The sequence below is a fragment of the Ornithodoros turicata genome, chromosome 9, assembly GCF_037126465.1.
Source record: "Ornithodoros turicata isolate Travis chromosome 9, ASM3712646v1, whole genome shotgun sequence".
Classification (NCBI taxonomy): domain Eukaryota; kingdom Metazoa; phylum Arthropoda; class Arachnida; order Ixodida; family Argasidae; genus Ornithodoros; species Ornithodoros turicata.
This window is the reverse complement of record NC_088209.1, coordinates 1,887,959-1,910,027: the sequence shown is the minus strand read 5'-3', so window position 1 is coordinate 1,910,027 and position 22,069 is coordinate 1,887,959. Positions and strand designations below refer to the sequence as shown.

The 22,069-nt window shown below is 43.9% G+C and overlaps 2 protein-coding genes across 2 annotated transcripts; both read left to right on the top strand.

Annotated features, from left to right (window-relative positions):
- The first annotated feature begins 16,689 nt into the window (after window positions 1-16,689).
- On the top strand, window positions 16,690-20,168 carry LOC135369119 (uncharacterized protein K02A2.6-like). The gene is made up of 3 exons (XM_064602784.1): window positions 16,690-16,777; window positions 18,666-19,600; window positions 19,947-20,168. The coding sequence occupies exons 1-3, from the start codon at window positions 16,690-16,692 to the stop codon at window positions 20,166-20,168; spliced, it is 1,245 nt and encodes a 414-aa protein (XP_064458854.1).
- An 84-nt stretch (window positions 20,169-20,252) lies between these two features.
- On the top strand, window positions 20,253-21,197 carry LOC135369118 (uncharacterized protein K02A2.6-like). Its single transcript, XM_064602783.1, has one exon. The coding sequence runs from the start codon at window positions 20,253-20,255 to the stop codon at window positions 21,195-21,197; it is 945 nt and encodes a 314-aa protein (XP_064458853.1).
- Window positions 21,198-22,069: the final 872 nt, after the last annotated feature.

The window sequence follows — 22,069 nt, the reverse complement described above, 5'->3', positions numbered from 1 at the left end:
GTGTTCTCTATCGGGATACACGCATGTTTTCAAACAGAAACGATGAGAAGGAAGGGGCGGAATTCTTGTCATTAAATGAACTTCTTCAGTTATTCTCTATCGGGGATACACGCATGTTTTCAAACAGAAACGATGAGAAGGAAGGGGCGGAATTCTTGTCATTAAATGCACTTCTTCAGGTGTTCTCTATCGGGATACACGCATGTTTTCAAACAGAAACGATGAGGAGGAAGGGGGCGGAATTCTTGTCATTAAATGCACTTCTTCAGGTGTTCTCTATCGGGGATACACGCATGTTTTCAAACAGAAACGATGAGAAGGAAGGGGCGGAATTCTTGTCATTAAATGCACTTCTTCAGGTGTTCTCTATCGGGGATACACGCATGTTTTCAAACGGAAACGATGAGAAGGCAGGGGGCGGAATTCTTGGCATTAAATGCACTTCTTCAGGTGTTCTCTATCGGTGATACACGCATGTTTTCAAACAGAAACGATGAGAAGGAAGGGGCGGAATTCTTGGCATTAAATGCACTTCTTCAGGTGTTCTCTATCGGTGATACACGCATGTTTTCAAACAGAAACGATGAGAAGGAAGGTGCGGAATTCTTAGCATTAAATGCATTTCTTCAGGTGTTCTCTATCGGTGATACACGCATGTTTTCAAACAGAAACGATGAGAAGGAAGGGGCGGAATTCTTGTCATTAAATGCACTTCTTCAGGTGTTCTCTATCGGGGATACACGCATGTTTTCAAACGGAAACGATGAGAAGGCAGGGGGCGGAATTCTTGGCATTAAATGCACTTCTTCAGGTGTTCTCTATCGGTGATACACGCATGTTTTCAAACAGAAACGATGAGAAGGAAGGGGCGGAATTCTTGTCATTAAATGCACTTCTTCAGGTGTTCTCTATCGGGATACACGCATGTTTTCAAACAGAAACAATGAGGAGGAAGGGGGCGGAATTCTTGTCATTAAATGCACTTCTTCAGGTGTTCTCTATCGGGGATACACGCATGTTTTCAAACAGAAACGATGAGAAGGAAGGGGCGGAATTCTTGTCATTAAATGCACTTCTTCAGGTGTTCTCTATCGGGGATACACGCATGTTTTCAAACGGAAACGATGAGAAGGCAGGGGGCGGAATTCTTGGCATTAAATGCACTTCTTCAGGTGTTCTCTATCGGGGATAACGCATGTTTTCAAACAGAAACGATGAGAAGGAAGGGGCGGAATTCTTGGCATTAAATGCACTTCTTCAGGTGTTCTCTATCGGTGATACACGCATGTTTTCAAACAGAAACGATGAGAAGGAAGGCACTGAATTCTTGTCATTAAATGAACTTCTTCAGTTATTCTCTATCGGGGATACACGCATGTTTTGAAACAGAAACGATGAGAAGGAAGGGGGCGGAATTCTTGTCATTAAATGCACTTCTTCAGGTGTTCTCTATCGGGATACACGCGTGTTTTCAAACAGAAACGATGAGAAGGAAGGGCACTGAATTCTTGCCATTAAATGCACTTCTTCAGGTGTTCTCTATCGGGGATACACGCATGTTTTCAAACAGAAACGATGAGAAGAAGGGGACTGAATTCTTGTCATTAAATGCACTTCTTCAGTTGTTCCCTATCTGGGATACACGCATGTTTTCAAACAGAAACGATGCGAAGGAAGGGGCGGAATTCTTGGCATTAAATGCACTTCTTCAGGTGTTCTCTATCGGTGATACACGCATGTTTTCAAACAGAAACGATGAGAAGGAAGGGCACTGAATTCTTGTCATTAAATGAACTTCTTCAGTTATTCTCTATCGGGGATACACGCATGTTTTCAAACAGAAACGATGAGAAGGAAGGGGCGGAATTCTTGTCATTAAATGCACTTCTTCAGGTGTTTTCTATCGGGATACACGCGTGTTTTCAAACAGAAACGATGAGAAGGAAGGACACTGAATTCTTGCCATTAAATGCACTTCTTCAGGTGTTCTCTATCGGGGATACACGCATGTTTTCAAACAGAAACGATGAGAAGAAGGGGACTGAATTCTTGTCATTAAATGCACTTCTTCAGTTGTTCCCTATCTGGGATACACGCATGTTTTCAAACAGAAACGATGAGGAGGAAAGGGGCGGAATTCTTGGCATTAAATGCACTTCTTCAGGTGTTCTCTATCGGTGATACACGCATGTTTTCAAACAGAAACGATGAGAAGGAAGGGGCGGAATTCTTGTCATTAAATGCACTTCTTCAGGTGTTCTCTATCGGGATACACGCATGTTTTCAAACAGAAACGATGAGAAGGAAGGGCACTGAATTCTTGTCATTAAATGCACTTCTTCAGGTGTTCTCTATCGGGGATACACGCATGTTTTCAAACAGAAACGATGAGAAGAAGCGGAATGAATTCTTGTCATTAAATGCACTTCTTCAGTTGTTCCCTATCTGGGATACACGCATGTTTTCAAACAGAAACGATGAGAAGGAAGGGCACTGAATTCTTGTCATTAAATGCACTTCTTCAGGTGTTCTCTATCGGGATACACGCATTTTTTAAAAGAGAAACGATGAGAAGGAAGGGCACTGAATTCTTGTCATTAAATGCACTTCTTCAGGTGTTCTCTATCGGGGATACACGCATCTTTTCAAACAGAAACGATGAGAAGGAAGGGCACTGAATTCTTGTCATTAAATGCACTTCTTCAGGTATTCTCTATCGGGGATACACGCATGTTTTCAAACAGAAACGATGAGGAGGAAGGGGCGGAATTCTTGTCATTAAATGCACTTCTTCAGGTGTTCTGTATCGGGATACACGCATGTTTTCAAACAGAAACGATGAGAAGGAAGGGCACTCAATTCTTGTCATTAAATGCACTTCTTCAGGTGTTCTCTATCGGGGATACACGCATGTTTTCAAACAGAAACGATGAGAAGGAAGGGGCGGAATTCTTGTCATTAAATGCACTTCTTCAGGTGCTCTCTATCGGGGATGCACGCATGTTTTCAAACAGAAACGATGAGAAGGAAGGGCACTGAATTCTTGTCATTAAATGCACTTCTTCAGGTGTTCTCTATCGGGGATACACGCATGTTTTCAAACAGAAACGATGAGAAGGAAGGGGCGGAATTCTTGTCATTAAATGCACTTCTTCAGGTGTTCTCTATCGGGGATACACGCATGTTTTCAAACGGAAACGATGAGAAGGCAGGGGGCGGAATTCTTGGCATTAAATGCACTTCTTCAGGTGTTCTCTATCGGGGATACACGGATGTTTTCAAACAGAAACGATGAGAAGGAAGGGGCGGAATTCTTGGCATTAAATGCACTTCTTCAGGTGTTCTCTATCGGTGATACACGCATGTTTTCAAACAGAAACGATGAGAAGGAAGGGCACTGAATTCTTGTCATTAAATGAACTTCTTCAGTTATTCTCTATCGGGGATACACGCATGTTTTGAAACAGAAACGATGAGAAGGAAGGGGGCGGAATTCTTGTCATTAAATGCACTTCTTCAGGTGTTCTCTATCGGGATACACGCGTGTTTTCAAACAGAAACGATGAGAAGGAAGGGCACTGAATTCTTGCCATTAAATGCACTTCTTCAGGTGTTCTCTATCGGGATACACGCATGTTTTCAAACAGAAACGATGAGAAGAAGGGGACTGAATTCTTGTCATTAAATGCACTTCTTCAGTTGTTCCCTATCTGGGATACACGCATGTTTTCAAACAGAAACGATGAGAAGGAAGGGGCGGAATTCTTGGCATTAAATGCACTTCTTCAGGTGTTCTCTATCGGGGATACACGCATGTTTTCAAACAGAAACGATGAGAAGAAGGGGACTGAATTCTTGTCATTAAATGCACTTCTTCAGTTGTTCCCTATCTGGGATACACGCATGTTTTCAAACAGAAACGATGAGGAGGAAAGGGGCGGAATTCTTGTCATTAAATGCACTTCGTCAGTTATTCTCTATCGGGGATACACGCATGTTTTCAAACAAAAACGATGAGAAGGAAGGGCACTGAATTCTTGTCATTAAATGCACTTCTTCAGGTGTTCTCTATCGGGGATACACGCATGTTTTCAAACAGAAACGATGAGAAGGAAGGGGCGGAATTCTTGGCATTAAATGCACTTCTTCAGGTGTTCTCTATCGGTGATACACGCATGTTTTCAAACAGAAACGATGAGAAGGAAGGGCACTGAATTCTTGTCATTAAATGAACTTCTTCAGTTATTCTCTATCGGGGATACACGCATGTTTTCAAAGAGAAACGATGAGAAGGAAGGGGGCCGAATTCTTGTCATTAAATGCACTTCTTCAGGTGTTCTCTATCGGGATACACGCATGTTTTCAAACAGAAACGATGAGAAGAAGGGGACTGAATTCTTGTCATTAAATGCACTTCTTCAGTTGTTCCCTATCTGGGATACACGCATGTTTTCAAACAGAAACGATGAGGAGGAAAGGGGCGGAATTCTTGTCATTAAATGCACTTCGTCAGTTATTCTCTATCGGGGATACACGCATGTTTTCAAACAGAAACGATGAGAAGGAAGGGCACTGAATTCTTGTCATTAAATGCACTTCTTCAGGTGTTCTCTATCGGGGATACACGCATGTTTTCAAACAGAAACGATGAGAAGAAGCGGAATGAATTTTTGTCATTAAATTCACTTCTTCAGTTGTTCCCTATCTGGGATACACGCATGTTTTCAAACAGAAACGATGAGAAGGAAGGGCACTGAATTCTTGTCATTAAATGCACTTCTTCAGGTGTTCTCTATCGGGGATACACGCATGTTTTCAAACAGAAACGATGAGAAGGAAGGGCACTGAATTCTTGCCATTAAATGCACTTCCTCAGGTGTTCTCTATCGGGGATACACGCATGTTTTCAAACAGAAACGATGAGAAGAAGGGGACTGAATTCTTGTCATTAAATGCACTTCTTCAGTTGTTCTCTATCTGGGATACACGCATGTTTTCAAACAGAAACGATGAGAAGGAAGGGGCGGAATTCTTGGCATTAAATGCACTTCTTCAGGTGTTCTCCATCGGTGATACACGCATGTTTTCAAACAGAAACGATGAGAAGGAAGGGCACTGAATTCTTGTCATTAAATGAACTTCTTCAGTTATTCTCTATCGGGGATACACGCATGTTTTCAAAGAGAAACGATGAGAAGGAAGGGGGCCGAATTCTTGTCATTAAATGCACTTCTTCAGGTGCTCTCTATCGGGATACACGCATGTTTTCAAACAGAAACGATGAGAAGGAAGGGCACTGAATTCTTCCATTAAATGCACTTCTTCAGGTGTTCTCTATCGGGGATACACGCATGTTTTCAAACAGAAACGATGAGAAGGAAGGGGACTGAATTCTTGTCATTAAATGCACTTCTTCAGTTGTTCCTATCTGGGATACACGCATGTTTTCAAACAGAAACGATGAGGAGGAAAGGGGCGGAATTCTTGTCATTAAATGCACTTCGTCAGTTATTCTCTATCGGGGATACACGCATGTTTTCAAACAGAAACGATGAGAAGGAAGGGCACTGAATTCTTGTCATTAAATGCACTTCTTCAGGTGTTCTCTATCGGGGATACACGCATGTTTTCAAACAGAAACGATGAGAAGAAGCGGAATGAATTCTTGTCATTAAATTCACTTCTTCAGTTGTTCCCTATCTGGGATACACGCATGTTTTCAAACAGAAACGATGAGAAGGAAGGGCACTGAATTCTTGTCATTAAATGCACTTCTTCAGGTGTTCTCTATCGGGGATACACGCATGTTTTCAAACAGAAACGATGAGAAGGAAGGGCACTGAATTCTTGCCATTAAATGCACTTCCTCAGGTGTTCTCTATCGGGGATACACGCATGTTTTCAAACAGAAACGATGAGAAGAAGGGGACTGAATTCTTGTCATTAAATGCACTTCTTCAGTTGTTCCCTATCTGGAATACACGCATGTTTTCAAACAGAAACGATGAGGAGGAAAGGGGCGGAATTCTTGTCATTAAATGCACTTCTTCAGTTATTCTCTATCGGGGATACACGCATGTTTTCAAACAGAAACGATGAGAAGGAAGGGCACTGAATTCTTGTCATTAAATGCACTTCTTTAGGTGTTCTCTATCGGGGATACACGCATGTTTTCAAACAGAAACGATGAGAAGAAGCGGAATGAATTCTTGTCATTAAATGCACTTCTTCAGTTGTTCCCTATCTGGGATACACGCATGTTTTCAAACAGAAACGATGAGAAGGAAGGGCACTGAATTCTTGTCATTAAATGCACTTCTTCAGGTGTTCTCTATCGGGGATACACGCATGTTTTAAAAGAGAAACGATGAGAAGGAAGGGCACTGAATTCTTGTCATTAAATGCACTTCTTCAGGTGTTCTCTATCGGGGATACACGCATCTTTTCAAACAGAAACGATGAGAAGGAAGGGCACTGAATTCTTGTCATTAAATGCACTTCTTCAGGTGTTCTCTATCGGGGATACACGCATGTTTTCAAACAGAAACGATGAGGAGGAAGGGGCGGAATTCTTGTCATTAAATGCACTTCTTCAGGTGTTCTGTATCGGGATACACGCATGTTTTCAAACAGAAACGATGAGAAGGAAGGGCACTCAATTCTTGTCATTAAATGCACTTCTTCAGGTATTCTCTATCGGGGATACACGCATGTTTTCAAACAGAAACGATGAGGAGGAAGGGGCGGAATTCTTGTCATTAAATGCACTTCTTCAGGTGTTCTGTATCGGGATACACGCATGTTTTCAAACAGAAACGATGAGAAGGAAGGGCACTCAATTCTTGTCATTAAATGCACTTCTTCAGGTGTTCTCTATCGGGGATACACGCATGTTTTCAAACAGAAACGATGAGAAGGAAGGGGCGGAATTCTTGTCATTAAATGCACTTCTTCAGGTGCTCTCTATCGGGGATGCACGCATGTTTTCAAACAGAAACGATGAGAAGGAAGGGCACTGAATTCTTGTCATTAAATGCACTTCTTCAGGTGTTCTCTATCGGGGATACACGCATGTTTTCAAACAGAAACGATGAGAAGAAGGGGCGGAATTCTTGTCATTAAATGCACTTCTTCAGGTGTTCTCTATCGGGGATACACGCATGTTTTCAAACGGAAACGATGAGAAGGCAGGGGGCGGAATTCTTGGCATTAAATGCACTTCTTCAGGTGTTCTCTATCGGGGATACACGGATGTTTTCAAACAGAAACGATGAGAAGGAAGGGGCGGAATTCTTGGCATTAAATGCACTTCTTCAGGTGTTCTCTATCGGTGATACACGCATGTTTTCAAACAGAAACGATGAGAAGGAAGGGCACTGAATTCTTGTCATTAAATGAACTTCTTCAGTTATTCTCTATCGGGGATACACGCATGTTTTGAAACAGAAACGATGAGAAGGAAGGGGGCGGAATTCTTGTCATTAAATGCACTTCTTCAGGTGTTCTCTATCGGGATACACGCGTGTTTTCAAACAGAAACGATGAGAAGGAAGGGCACTGAATTCTTGCCATTAAATGCACTTCTTCAGGTGTTCTCTATCGGGGATACACGCATGTTTTCAAACAGAAACGATGAGAAGAAGGGGACTGAATTCTTGTCATTAAATGCACTTCTTCAGTTGTTCCCTATCTGGGATACACGCATGTTTTCAAACAGAAACGATGAGAAGGAAGGGGCGGAATTCTTGGCATTAAATGCACTTCTTCAGGTGTTCTCTATCGGGGATACACGCATGTTTTCAAACAGAAACGATGAGAAGAAGGGGACTGAATTCTTGTCATTAAATGCACTTCTTCAGTTGTTCCCTATCTGGGATACACGCATGTTTTCAAACAGAAACGATGAGGAGGAAAGGGGCGGAATTCTTGTCATTAAATGCACTTCGTCAGTTATTCTCTATCGGGGATACACGCATGTTTTCAAACAGAAACGATGAGAAGGAAGGGCACTGAATTCTTGTCATTAAATGCACTTCTTCAGGTGTTCTCTATCGGGGATACACGCATGTTTTCAAACAGAAACGATGAGAAGGAAGGGGCGGAATTCTTGGCATTAAATGCACTTCTTCAGGTGTTCTCTATCGGTGATACACGCATGTTTTCAAACAGAAACGATGAGAAGGAAGGGCACTGAATTCTTGTCATTAAATGAACTTCTTCAGTTATTCTCTATCGGGGATACACGCATGTTTTCAAAGAGAAACGATGAGAAGGAAGGGGGCCGAATTCTTGTCATTAAATGCACTTCTTCAGGTGTTCTCTATCGGGATACACGCATGTTTTCAAACAGAAACGATGAGAAGAAGGGGACTGAATTCTTGTCATTAAATGCACTTCTTCAGTTGTTCCCTATCTGGGATACACGCATGTTTTCAAACAGAAACGATGAGGAGGAAAGGGGCGGAATTCTTGTCATTAAATGCACTTCGTCAGTTATTCTCTATCGGGGATACACGCATGTTTTCAAACAGAAACGATGAGAAGGAAGGGCACTGAATTCTTGTCATTAAATGCACTTCTTCAGGTGTTCTCTATCGGGGATACACGCATGTTTTCAAACAGAAACGATGAGAAGAAGCGGAATGAATTTTGTCATTAAATTCACTTCTTCAGTTGTTCCCTATCTGGGATACACGCATGTTTTCAAACAGAAACGATGAGAAGGAAGGGCACTGAATTCTTGTCATTAAATGCACTTCTTCAGGTGTTCTCTATCGGGGATACACGCATGTTTTCAAACAGAAACGATGAGAAGGAAGGGCACTGAATTCTTGCCATTAAATGCACTTCCTCAGGTGTTCTCTATCGGGGATACACGCATGTTTTCAAACAGAAACGATGAGAAGAAGGGGACTGAATTCTTGTCATTAAATGCACTTCTTCAGTTGTTCCCTATCTGGGATACACGCATGTTTTCAAACAGAAACGATGAGAAGGAAGGGGCGGAATTCTTGGCATTAAATGCACTTCTTCAGGTGTTCTCATCGGTGATACACGCATGTTTTCAAACAGAAACGATGAGAAGGAAGGGCACTGAATTCTTGTCATTAAATGAACTTCTTCAGTTATTCTCTATCGGGGATACACGCATGTTTTCAAAGAGAAACGATGAGAAGGAAGGGGGCCGAATTCTTGTCATTAAATGCACTTCTTCAGGTGCTCTCTATCGGGATACACGCATGTTTTCAAACAGAAACGATGAGAAGGAAGGGCACTGAATTCTTCCATTAAATGCACTTCTTCAGGTGTTCTCTATCGGGGATACACGCATGTTTTCAAACAGAAACGATGAGAAGAAGGGGACTGAATTCTTGTCATTAAATGCACTTCTTCAGTTGTTCCCTATCTGGGATACACGCATGTTTTCAAACAGAAACGATGAGGAGGAAAGGGGCGGAATTCTTGTCATTAAATGCACTTCGTCAGTTATTCTCTATCGGGGATACACGCATGTTTTCAAACAGAAACGATGAGAAGGAAGGGCACTGAATTCTTGTCATTAAATGCACTTCTTCAGGTGTTCTCTATCGGGGATACACGCATGTTTTCAAACAGAAACGATGAGAAGAAGCGGAATGAATTCTTGTCATTAAATTCACTTCTTCAGTTGTTCCTATCTGGGATACACGCATGTTTTCAAACAGAAACGATGAGAAGGAAGGGCACTGAATTCTTGTCATTAAATGCACTTCTTCAGGTGTTCTCTATCGGGGATACACGCATGTTTTCAAACAGAAACGATGAGAAGGAAGGGCACTGAATTCTTGCCATTAAATGCACTTCCTCAGGTGTTCTCTATCGGGGATACACGCATGTTTTCAAACAGAAACGATGAGAAGAAGGGGACTGAATTCTTGTCATTAAATGCACTTCTTCAGTTGTTCCCTATCTGGAATACACGCATGTTTTCAAACAGAAACGATGAGGAGGAAAGGGGCGGAATTCTTGTCATTAAATGCACTTCTTCAGTTATTCTCTATCGGGGATACACGCATGTTTTCAAACAGAAACGATGAGAAGGAAGGGCACTGAATTCTTGTCATTAAATGCACTTCTTTAGGTGTTCTCTATCGGGGATACACGCATGTTTTCAAACAGAAACGATGAGAAGAAGCGGAATGAATTCTTGTCATTAAATGCACTTCTTCAGTTGTTCCTATCTGGGATACACGCATGTTTTCAAACAGAAACGATGAGAAGGAAGGGCACTGAATTCTTGTCATTAAATGCACTTCTTCAGGTGTTCTCTATCGGGGATACACGCATGTTTTAAAAGAGAAACGATGAGAAGGAAGGGCACTGAATTCTTGTCATTAAATGCACTTCTTCAGGTGTTCTCTATCGGGGATACACGCATCTTTTCAAACAGAAACGATGAGAAGGAAGGGCACTGAATTCTTGTCATTAAATGCACTTCTTCAGGTGTTCTCTATCGGGGATACACGCATGTTTTCAAACAGAAACGATGAGGAGGAAGGGGCGGAATTCTTGTCATTAAATGCACTTCTTCAGGTGTTCTGTATCGGGATACACGCATGTTTTCAAACAGAAACGATGAGAAGGAAGGGCACTCAATTCTTGTCATTAAATGCACTTCTTCAGGTGTTCTCTATCGGGGATACACGCATGTTTTCAAACAGAAACGATGAGAAGGAAGGGGCGGAATTCTTGTCATTAAATGCACTTATTCAGGTGTTCTCTATCGGGGATACACGCATGTTTTCAAACAGAAACGATGAGAAAGAAGGGGGCGGAATTCTTGTCATTAAATGAACTTCTTCAGTTATTCTCTATCGGGGATACACGCATGTTTTCAAACAGAAACGATGAGAAGGAAGGGGCGGAATTCTTGTCATTAAATGCACTTCTTCAGGTGTTCTCTATCGGTGATACACGCATGTTTTCAAACAGAAACGACGAGAAGGAAGGGTACTGAATTCTTGTCATTAAATGAACTTCTTCAGTTATTCTCTATCGGGGATACACGCATGTTTTCAAACAGAAACGATGAGAAGAAAGGGGCGGAATTCTTGTCATTAAATGCACTTCTTCAGGTGTTCTCTATCGGGATACACGCATGTTTTCAAACAGAAACGATGAGGAGGAAGGGGGCGGAATTCTTGTCATTAAATGCACTTCTTCAGGTGTTCTCTATCGGGGATACACGCATGTTTTCAAACAGAAACGATGAGAAGGAAGGGGCGGAATTCTTGTCATTAAATGCACTTCTTCAGGTGTTCTCTATCGGGGATACACGCATGTTTTCAAACGGAAACGATGAGAAGGCAGGGGGCGGAATTCTTGGCATTAAATGCACTTCTTCAGGTCTTCTCTATCGGTGATACACGCATGTTTTCAAACAGAAACGATGAGAAGGAAGGGGCGGAATTCTTGGCATTAAATGCACTTCTTCAGGTGTTCTCTATCGGTGATACACGCATGTTTTCAAACAGAAACGATGAGAAGGAAGGGGCGGAATTCTTGGCATTAAATGCACTTCTTCAGGTGTTCTCTATCGGGGATACACGCATGTTTTCAAACGGAAACGATGAGAAGGTAGGGGGCGGAATTCTTGGCATTAAATGCACTTCTTCAGGTGTTCTCTATCGGTGATACACGCATGTTTTCAAACAGAAACGATGAGAAGGAAGGGGCGGAATTCTTGTCATTAAATGCACTTCTTCAGGTGTTCTCTATCGGGATACACGCATGTTTTCAAACAGAAACAATGAGGAGGAAGGGGGCGGAATTCTTGTCATTAAATGCACTTCTTCAGGTGTTCTCTATCGGTGATACACGCATGTTTTCAAACAGAAACGATGAGAAGGAAGGGGCAGAATTCTTGTCATTAAATGCACTTCTTCAGGTGTCCTCTATCGGGGATACACGCATGTTTTCAAACGGAAACGATGAGAAGGCAGGGGGCGGAATTCTTGGCATTAAATGCACTTCTTCAGGTGTTCTCTATCGGGGATACACGCATGTTTTCAAACAGAAACGATGAGAAGGAAGGGGCGGAATTCTTGGCATTAAATGCACTTCTTCAGGTGTTCTCTATCGGTGATACACGCATGTTTTCAAACAGAAACGATGAGAAGGAAGGGCACTGAATTCTTGTCATTAAATGAACTTCTTCAGTTATTCTCTATCGGGGATACACGCATGTTTTCAAACAGAAACGATGAGAAGGAAGGGGGCGGAATTCTTGTCATTAAATGCACTTCTTCAGGTGTTCTCTATCGGGATACACGCGTGTTTTTAAACAGAAACGATGAGAAGGAAGGGCACTGAATTCTTGCCATTAAATGCACTTCTTCAGGTGTTCTCTATCGGGGATACACGCATGTTTTCAAACAGAAACGATGAGAAGAAGGGGACTGAATTCTTGTCATTAAATGCACTTCTTCAGTTCTTCCCTATCTGGGATACACGCGTGTTTTCAAACAGAAACGATGAGGAGGAAAGGGGCGGAATTCTTGTCATTAAATGCACTTCGTCAGTTATTCTCTATCGGGGATACACGCATGTTTTCAAACAGAAACGATGAGAAGGAAGGGCACTGAATTCTTGTCATTAAATGCACTTCTTCAGGTGTTCTCTATCGGGGATACACGCATGTTTTGAAACAGAAACGATGAGAAGAAGCGGAATGAATTCTTGTCATTAAATTCACTTCTTCAGTTGTTCCCTATCTGGGATACACGCATGTTTTCAAACAGAAACGATGAGAAGGAAGGGCACTGAATTCTTGTCATTAAATGCACTTCTTCAGGTGTTCTCTATCGGGGATACACGCATGTTTTCAAACAGAAACGATGAGGAGGAAGGGGGCGGAATTCTTGTCATTAAATGCACTTCTTCAGGTGTTCTCTATCGGGGATACACGCATGTTTTCAAACAGAAACGATGAGAAGGAAGGGCACTGTATTCTTGTCATTAAATGCACTTCTTCGGTTGTTCCCTATCTGGGATACACGCATGTTTTCAAACAGAAACGATGAGGAGGAAGGGGGCGGAATTCTTGTCATTAAATGCACTTCTTCAGGTGTTTTCTATCGGGACACACGCATGTTTTCAAACAGAAACGATGAGAAGGAAGGGCACTGAATTCTTGTCATTAAATGCACTTCTTCAGGTGTTCTCTATCGGGGATACACGCATGTTTTAAAAGAGAAACGATGAGGAGGAAGGGGGCGGAATTCTTGTCATTAAATGCACTTCTCCAGGTGTTCTCCATCGGGACACACGCATGTTTTCAAACAGAAACGATGACAAGGAAGGGCACTGAATTCTTGTCATTAAATGCACTTCTTCAGGTGTTCTCTATCGGGGATACAAGCATGTTTTCAAACAGAAACGATGGGAAGGAAGGGGCGGAATTCTTGGCATTAAATGCACTTCTTCAGGTGTTCTCTATCGGTGATACACGCATGTTTTCAAACAGAAACGATGAGAAGGAAGGGCACTGAATTCTTGTCATTAAATGAACTTCTTCAGTTATTCTCTATCGGGGATACACGCATGTTTTCAAACGGAAACGATGAGAAGGTAGGGGGCGGAATTCTTGGCATTAAATGCACTTCTTCAGGTGTTCTCTATCGGTGATACACGCATGTTTTCAAACAGAAACGATGAGAAGGAAGGGGCGGAATTCTTGTCATTAAATGCACTTCTTCAGGTGTTCTCTATCGGGATACACGCATGTTTTCAAACAGAAACAATGAGGAGGAAGGGGGCGGAATTCTTGTCATTAAATGCACTTCTTCAGGTGTTCTCTATCGGTGATACACGCATGTTTTCAAACAGAAACGATGAGAAGGAAGGGGCAGAATTCTTGTCATTAAATGCACTTCTTCAGGTGTTCTCTATCGGGGATACACGCATGTTTTCAAACGGAAACGATGAGAAGGCAGGGGGCGGAATTCTTGGCATTAAATGCACTTCTTCAGGTGTTCTCTATCGGGGATACACGCATGTTTTCAAACAGAAACGATGAGAAGGAAGGGGCGGAATTCTTGGCATTAAATGCACTTCTTCAGGTGTTCTCTATCGGTGATACACGCATGTTTTCAAACAGAAACGATGAGAAGGAAGGGCACTGAATTCTTGTCATTAAATGAACTTCTTCAGTTATTCTCTATCGGGGATACACGCATGTTTTCAAACAGAAACGATGAGAAGGAAGGGGGCGGAATCCTTGTCATTAAATGCACTTCTTCAGGTGTTCTCTATCGGGATACACGCGTGTTTTCAAACAGAAACGATGAGAAGGAAGGGCACTGAATTCTTGCCATTAAATGCACTTCTTCAGGTGTTCTCTATCGGGGGTACACGCATGTTTTCAAACAGAAACGATGAGAAGAAGGGGACTGAATTCTTGTCATTAAATGCACTTCTTCAGTTCTTCCCTATCTGGGATACACGCGTGTTTTCAAACAGAAACGATGAGGAGGAAAGGGGCGGAATTCTTGTCATTAAATGCACTTCGTCAGTCATTCTCTATCGGGGATACACGCATGTTTTCAAACAGAAACGATGAGAAGGAAGGGCACTGAATTCTTGTCATTAAATGCACTTCTTCAGGTGTTCTCTATCGGGGATACACGCATGTTTTGAAACAGAAACGATGAGAAGAAACGGAATGAATTCTTGTCATTAAATTCACTTCTTCAGTTGTTCCCTATCTGGGATACACGCATGTTTTGTGTGGGATACACGTGTGGGATACACGCAAGGAAGCAGTGCTGGAGCATTCTTGGTTCCGCTCTGGTTAAGGTGCTGAATGACTCTCTAAAACAAGGGATCATTACCAGATGAGTTTATGGAGGCAACCGTTACTTTGTTGTGCAAGGACCCCCAGCGAAAGGAACAGTTGGGATCCTGGAGGCCGATAACACTATTAAACGTGGATGACAAAAATTCTAGCAAAGGCTCTAGTAAAGAGGGTGCTAAAAAACATTGAAAATTGGATATCGCCGTTTCAGAGGGTAGCAGTCTGTGGTCGAAAAATACAGGGCAGACTTTGGGAAATCAGGGATGTAATACAGCGGTTACCTGAGAGGGATGTACGAAATATCTTGGTGGGCTTTGTTCAAGAAAAGCCTTTTGATAAGTTGAAACATGCGTTTTTGAAGGAAATCCTAGAACAAATTAAAGCAGAAAATGAAATAGTAAACACTGTTGGAGCGATGCATAGAGGAGGCAAGAGCACATTGTTCATCAACGGTTGTCTAGGGAGGGAATTTATGATCAGAAAAGGTGTAACGCAGGGTTGTGCTCTTTCTCCTCTTTTATACGTACTGGCATTTGATCGCCTCCTGCGAGAGCTCTATCTGCGTTGATTAATCAAGGGAGCGGAAATACCTGGCTCAGCACAGACACAGCCAATAGTCGCCTATGCAGACGACTTGTCCATGATTGTTCAGAGTGAAAAGGACGTGGAGAACACATTGCGGGTTTTAGAAGATTATGGGACAAGAAGAGGAGCGAGAATTAACAAAGAGCAATGGAAAATGTTGTACATGGGGGGGGGGCGAGTACCCGAGAAAAGATCTAGGGCTTAGGATTGTTGATGAAGTAAACATTTTAGGAATCCTATTTGATAAGTGTGGAGCGTCTTGCAATGATTCGTCGCACTTGAAGGAAGCAATTGAAAAGAGAGCCTGCAATGTCTCTGATGGCTAGAGCACAGGTCATTAAATCTATCGTGGTACAAAAGTACGCCTACTTGTTCTCTGTCATTCACCCGTCTCGGGATGTATGCCGAGGAATAGAGAAACGTTGTTTTAGGTTCCTTTGGAGCGGGAATACTCAGTGTGTGGCGCAAGAAAGATTAAGGCTTCCAGTGAATGATGGTGGCCCGCAAATTCCGGACTTTCGACGTTTGGCAGAGGCATACGCAGTACAGGGAAATTACAGGATGCTAGCTCAGGAACGTTCCGGGAAACTGTTATCGAGATTTTATCAGGGCACTGACATAAAACATTCTCGGCGAGAGAGGATTGATCATAGAGAGCCCATGTATGAAAACCAGTCAAGACTATACAAAGTAGCGAAAGAGGCCCTTGTACAGCTTAAAAAGTTGAACAATAATTAAGACTATGGCGATTGCAAGGACGTGGAAATTTACAGAAACAGAAATTTACTTATTTATTTTTAGGGAAGAATTAGTTGAGAACTCCTCTTCCCAGATAACACGAGAGGGACGGTGAATAATGAATAACTTCTGGTTCAAAGTAAAAGGAAATCGTTTTTGTGGAGAATAGGGCATGGAGTTCTGCCTGTGAAAAACAGATTCTACTTATGGGTAAAACCAGTAGACGGAGCAGCGCACTTTGTAGTCGCGCAGAAACAGCAAAACATGCAATTTTTGAGCGTAAAGTGCCTGCATACCTGTGGTTATGCCTCAAAAAATAATTTGGATTCAGCAGTCTAACTTTTGAACCAGCTGTGGGGATTCATATCGCACAGGTAGTTAAGAAGCGGCAAAGATTCTATCTATTAGTGGCCGCAGAAATTCTATCAAGTTTGGCTTCATAAGTGTAGGGTTTTTCGTGGAGGTGATTGATGGAGGCAGGGCGAAATTTAGGAATATGGTCAGCTATTATGTGGGCATGTGGCTCGGGGGAAATGTTACGTCTGGGGCCGCAAGACTTCTTGAAACAGCGGCAGTGTAAAGGCTTTAGGATGGTGGACGGGATCATCAAGTTCCACTTCAGTGAGTAAGTATGAAAGAAATGATGTTTCCCAGCATTTTAAAGCTCTCCAGGGGAGGGAATTGCTTACATATGCGGGGTGGTTTAAATGTGAAGCACAGCGGTGTTGGTACTCCTCGAGAGTATGCGATGGGATGCTGCACTTCAGTGTGATAGCAATGTGGCAATGTTTTAGAACTTGTTTCAGTTGTTTACTCAAGGATAGAAATAGGCAACATGTGAATAACAAGCGGGCTAAATGGTTAAGGAACGTTTAGGAAGATGAGCACACAATCTTCTGTGCCGCATCTCATAGAGTCAACAATACAAAAAAAGTGGTCAATTTGTATCACAGCTTGATGGAATCTGTTTCGGGTGGTGAGTATGAGAAGTTTCCATTTATTAGGAATGTTCAGTATGTGTGCTGTAAGGTGAATGAAATGTAAATTCTGAGTCACAGCGAATGTTCATGCTGTGAAACCATCAGCTTATTCAGGACTACTGGCCTCTACGTGTGATATGTATTGATCACGTACTGTCATGGCATGATATTGTTACATTTCAATTTTTATCTCTTTGGTTCGAATGTGTAACCCCTGCAATGTCGCGTGCACTACCAGAGAAAAATTGCCGATCATGGTCCACAATTTGTCTTACGATTTGGCTGGACTGTTACGTGAATTTCACGTTCTCGGGTGGAAGCGACCTCCCTTCATTGTAGCCAGCTCCATGGAAAAAATTAGTTTGTTCGAAATTGGCACCTTCCTCTTCAGAGATACCATGCAGTACCTAAATTCGTTGCGGGGGGAGCTAGTGGAAACTGTCAAATGCATGGGGGGCATAGAGGCGTTCCAATGCCTTAAGCAAGATTTGGAGACGACTACAAAATCAAAATTTTGCTTCGTAAAGGTGTATTCCCGTACAGCTATATTAGTTCTTTCGCAGTGTACGATGAATCGGCCCTACCAGAAAAATCCGCCTTTCGAAATGATCTGGGGAAGATATAAGTGACGTAGACTACCAGTATGTTCTGCATGTATTTGAATATTTTGGGTGCTCGAGTTTACAGGATTATAACGCATTGTACCTGAAAACGGATGCCTTGTTACAGGCAGACATAAGCAGCATTTCCAACGCCTTTGCTACGGTGCACGCAGATTGGAATTGCGTCATTGTGTTTCTCTGGCATCCTATTCGTGGCAATGCGCCCTAAATTACACGCAGGCAAAATTGGAATTGTTCACCGAAGAGGACATGTACAGAACCATTGAATCGGGTGTTAGAGGCGGACTCTGTCAGGCGAGCAGACGTCATTTACGTGCCAACAACCCTCTGTGCAGTGGGTACGATCCTGATACAGTGGAAGTGTACCCCTATATCATACATAGATTGCAACAATCTTTACGGATTCAGTATGATAAAACACCTCCCAGTCGGTGGTTTCGAATGGGTCGAGGATCTTAGCTCTGTGGATTTTATGCGTCACCCCACTGATTCAGACGTTGGTTACGTGTATGTATGTGACTTGGAGTATCCAAAATCTGTCCACGCACTGACACGGTACTCTCCCCTGGCTCCTGAGTATCACACTCCAAGTGGATACTGGTTCACGGGCCACGCTGCTGGATGTCCGCACGTTTATAAAGCTTGGGAAGCCGAAGCTAGAGACTTCGCCTTATCGACTACGCTGTTTGAATAAGGGCGAAATTCCACTTCGTGGACAAACGGAATTGGATGTTTCGTTCGGAAACCGAACGCAAAGGTTGCAGGTGTTGTTCACACGAATGGAACACACGAATTTACTTGGAAGAGAGTGGATTAGGCGACTGGATATCGACCTCAACAGGCTGTTTGTGGGGAGCGTCGGTATTGCAAAGGAGTGACTAAACGAGCTTTTGGGAAAATTTTCAGCGCTCTTCCGCCCTGGCCTCGGAAGGTGCACGAAGTTGCTGGTCCATCTTCATGTACGTGAGAGGGCACCACCGAAGTTCTTCAAACCACGTCCTATACCTTTTGCCACAAGACAGGCAGTAGAGACCGATTTACAACGTCAGGTGAAGAGTGGAGTGTTGCAACCGGTGGAGGTATCAGATTGGGCGACACCAATCGTGGTCGTGCCCAAACCAAACGGGGCCGTCCGTGTCTGCGGAGACTTTAGTGTCACGGTTAACCCGCAGCTGGCCATTGCACAATATCCCATTCCAAGGCCGGAAGAGCTCCTGGCGGTTCTCAACGGCGGTGAGAAATTCACGAAGCTCGATCTCTCAGAGGCACACCTTCAAATGGAACTCGACGAAGAAGCAAAAAAAAAAAAAATGCTGGTTATAAATACGCACAAGGGTCTCTTCCAATTCAATCGTATGCCCTTCGGGATAGCCTCGGCACCTGCTGTTTTCCAGCGCACGATGGAGCAAGTTATCTCAGGACTGCCGTCTGTGGCTTGCTATCTCGACGACATTATTGTCACGGGCCGTAACGACGAAGAACATCTCAGCAATCTGTCTAAGGTCCTAGCAAGACTGCAAGAATTCGGATTCACTCTGAAGCGGGAGAAATGTGCTTTCCTGCAAACCCAAGTGGAGTATCTCGGTCACATCGTAGATGCCGACGGATTTCGGCCCTCTCCGAAGAAGGTGTCAGCGATCCTTAACTTGCCACCGCCCAATCAAGTATCAGAACTACGTTCTTTCTTAGGCATGGTTCAGCACTATGGCAAATACTTGGAAGGTCTGGCGGATGTGTGTTCACCTTTAAATGATTTACTCAAGAAGGGAGCGTCGTGGTGTTGGACTTCTGCGTGCGTCGAAGCCTTTGAGAGCATCAAGAGCATGCTAGCTTCAGCGAAGGTATTAACACACTACGATCCCACTAAGGAAATTTTCTTGGCAGTCGACGCCTCTTCAAAAGGTCTCAGAGCAGTTATCTACCACCGGCTCCACGGGGTGATAGACCAATCGCGCACGCGTCAAAGACACTCACAGTTGCAGAGAAAAAGTATGCCCAAATTGAACGAGAGGCCTTGGCCATAATTTTTTTCGGCGTTAGGAAATTCCACCAGTACCTGTGGGGCCGGAAATTCATATTGTACACCGACCACAAGCCCCTTACGGTAATTTTTGGGCCATCAAGAGGTATCCCTGTAACGACAGCAAGCCGGTTACAGCGTTGGGCACTCATCCTAATGTCCTACAGTTTCGACATCCAGTCAAGGGATCGTCTAAAATTGCGAACACAGACGGTCTCTCCCGGCTTCCGGAAGGACCGGACCATGAATTTGACAAAGCTGCAGAAGAGTGTGTTTTTAGCGTTGGAACGGACGAAATTTTTGCGGTCCAAGATTACCACATGTCAACCCTTCCGGTGACGGCTAAGGACATTGCCGCTGCCACTCTTGAGGAGCCCATGCTAACATAGGTAACGAAATATGTTTTACGTGGATGGCCAGGTCATGTTGCACCGAATCTATCCCAGTTTTACCAGCGGCAGACAGAGTTAACGATGCACAAGGGCTGCATACTTTGGGGAATGCGCACAGTTGTGGCAACCAAGTTGAGGCACAAACTTCTGGATATTCTGCATGACTGCCATATCGGCCAATCGAAAATGAAGATGTTTGCTCGTTCGTATATTTGGTGGCCTGGTCTAGATAAGGACATTGAATCCAGGGTCAGGAACTGCGAGCAGTGCTCGGCAGTGGCTGCGCAGGAGATCCCTGTTCCCTTTCATCAGTGGGAGCAACCTGACAAGGCGTGGCATCGCCTTCACGCGGATTTCGCAGAGCTTCATGGGAAGCACTATTTGATTGTTATTGATGCCTTCAGCAAATGGCCCGACATCATCCAGATGACCGGTACCAATGCTCTGAAAACGATCAGTGCTTTTCAAGATATTTTTGTCCAAAACGGACTACCGGAAGTTCTCGTCACAGACAACGGACCGCCATTCACAAGTCAGGTCTTCGAGGATTTCTTGAAACAACGAGGAATACACCACGTCCTCACTCCGCCATACCATCCGCAGTCAAATGGTCTGGCGGAGAATTTTGTGAGAACTTTCAAGACCACTCCACGTCGGTTCGAAGAGGGAGGTGGCAAGGACAGACTTTGTGACTTTCTTTTTAAATACAGAGTGACACCGCATGTCACCACAGGCCGTCCTCCTTGTGAGCTGTTGAATAACAGACAGTATCGTTCTCTACTTGATCTCGTCCGTCCATCTGAGGTGGCGTGTTCCGGAAGAGATAGTCTGGCACCGGAGCGTCAAAAGCGAAATTACGACAGACGAACTCAGGACAGACAGTTCTCTGTCGACCAAGGAGTTTGGATGTTGGACAACTCCAAGAAGGGACACTGGAAGACAGGGACGATTGTGAGCAAGCAGGGCTCCGAAATGTTCGAAGAACATTCCCGCTTCCGATGTACGATGTCGCCCTGCAGCGATTGACGATCCTAATGAAGAGTTTCCCTTGCCGTTTCCGGAAGTGGAAGGGTCGTCACGCGGAACCTCCTGACAGTTTCCTCATTCCGACCGCCCTCATATCTTATCGACAGAAGCGGATCACAAATGCAGTCGCACTTCGGAGCGTCCGAGCGCACGAGCGCGAGCACGAGCACGAGCGCGAGTCCGTCACGGGCAGTCGTCGCTACCGGTTACGCAGTCGTCGTGAACCAGACAGATATGGTGTTGCTTAAAGGGGGAAGTGTGATAGAGCTTCAGGTGACGAAGCTAAGGTTGATTTTGGCTCGCGCTGAGTGGTTGTTTTGTGTGCTTGTTTGCCAGTCCGCGCTGCATTCCAGTCGCGGTTCCACCTTGGAATAAACGTTGCTGTTGCTACTCAATGTCTCTACTAGTTCTCACAACTTGGACGATATCTTGATAACCGGGACATCAGACCAAGACCATGTCGACAACAGCAAAAAACGGCAAAAAACTACTGACGTCAGCTAAGGTCTGTGTACACTATAATCCGGACCTTCCGGTTATCCTTTGCTATGACGCCTCGCCTCATGGCGTTAGCGCGGTACTGAGCCACCGATGCAAATCTGGAGAAGAACGTCCGATTGCGTTTGCATCGAGAAGTTTGGCACCAGCAGAAGTTAATTACAGCCAGCTCGACAAGGAAGCCCTGGGTGTAGTTTTTGACGTTACAAAGTTCCGCCAGTACCTCTGGGGAAGAGCGTTCGAGATTGTCACTGACCATAAACCGCTGCTGGGTCTTCTCGGGCCAGAGAAGCCGATACCTTTGCACGGCTCTCCGAGACTCCTGCGGTGGGCACTACTCCTGTCATCGTATAAGTACGAGCTGGTTCACAGGG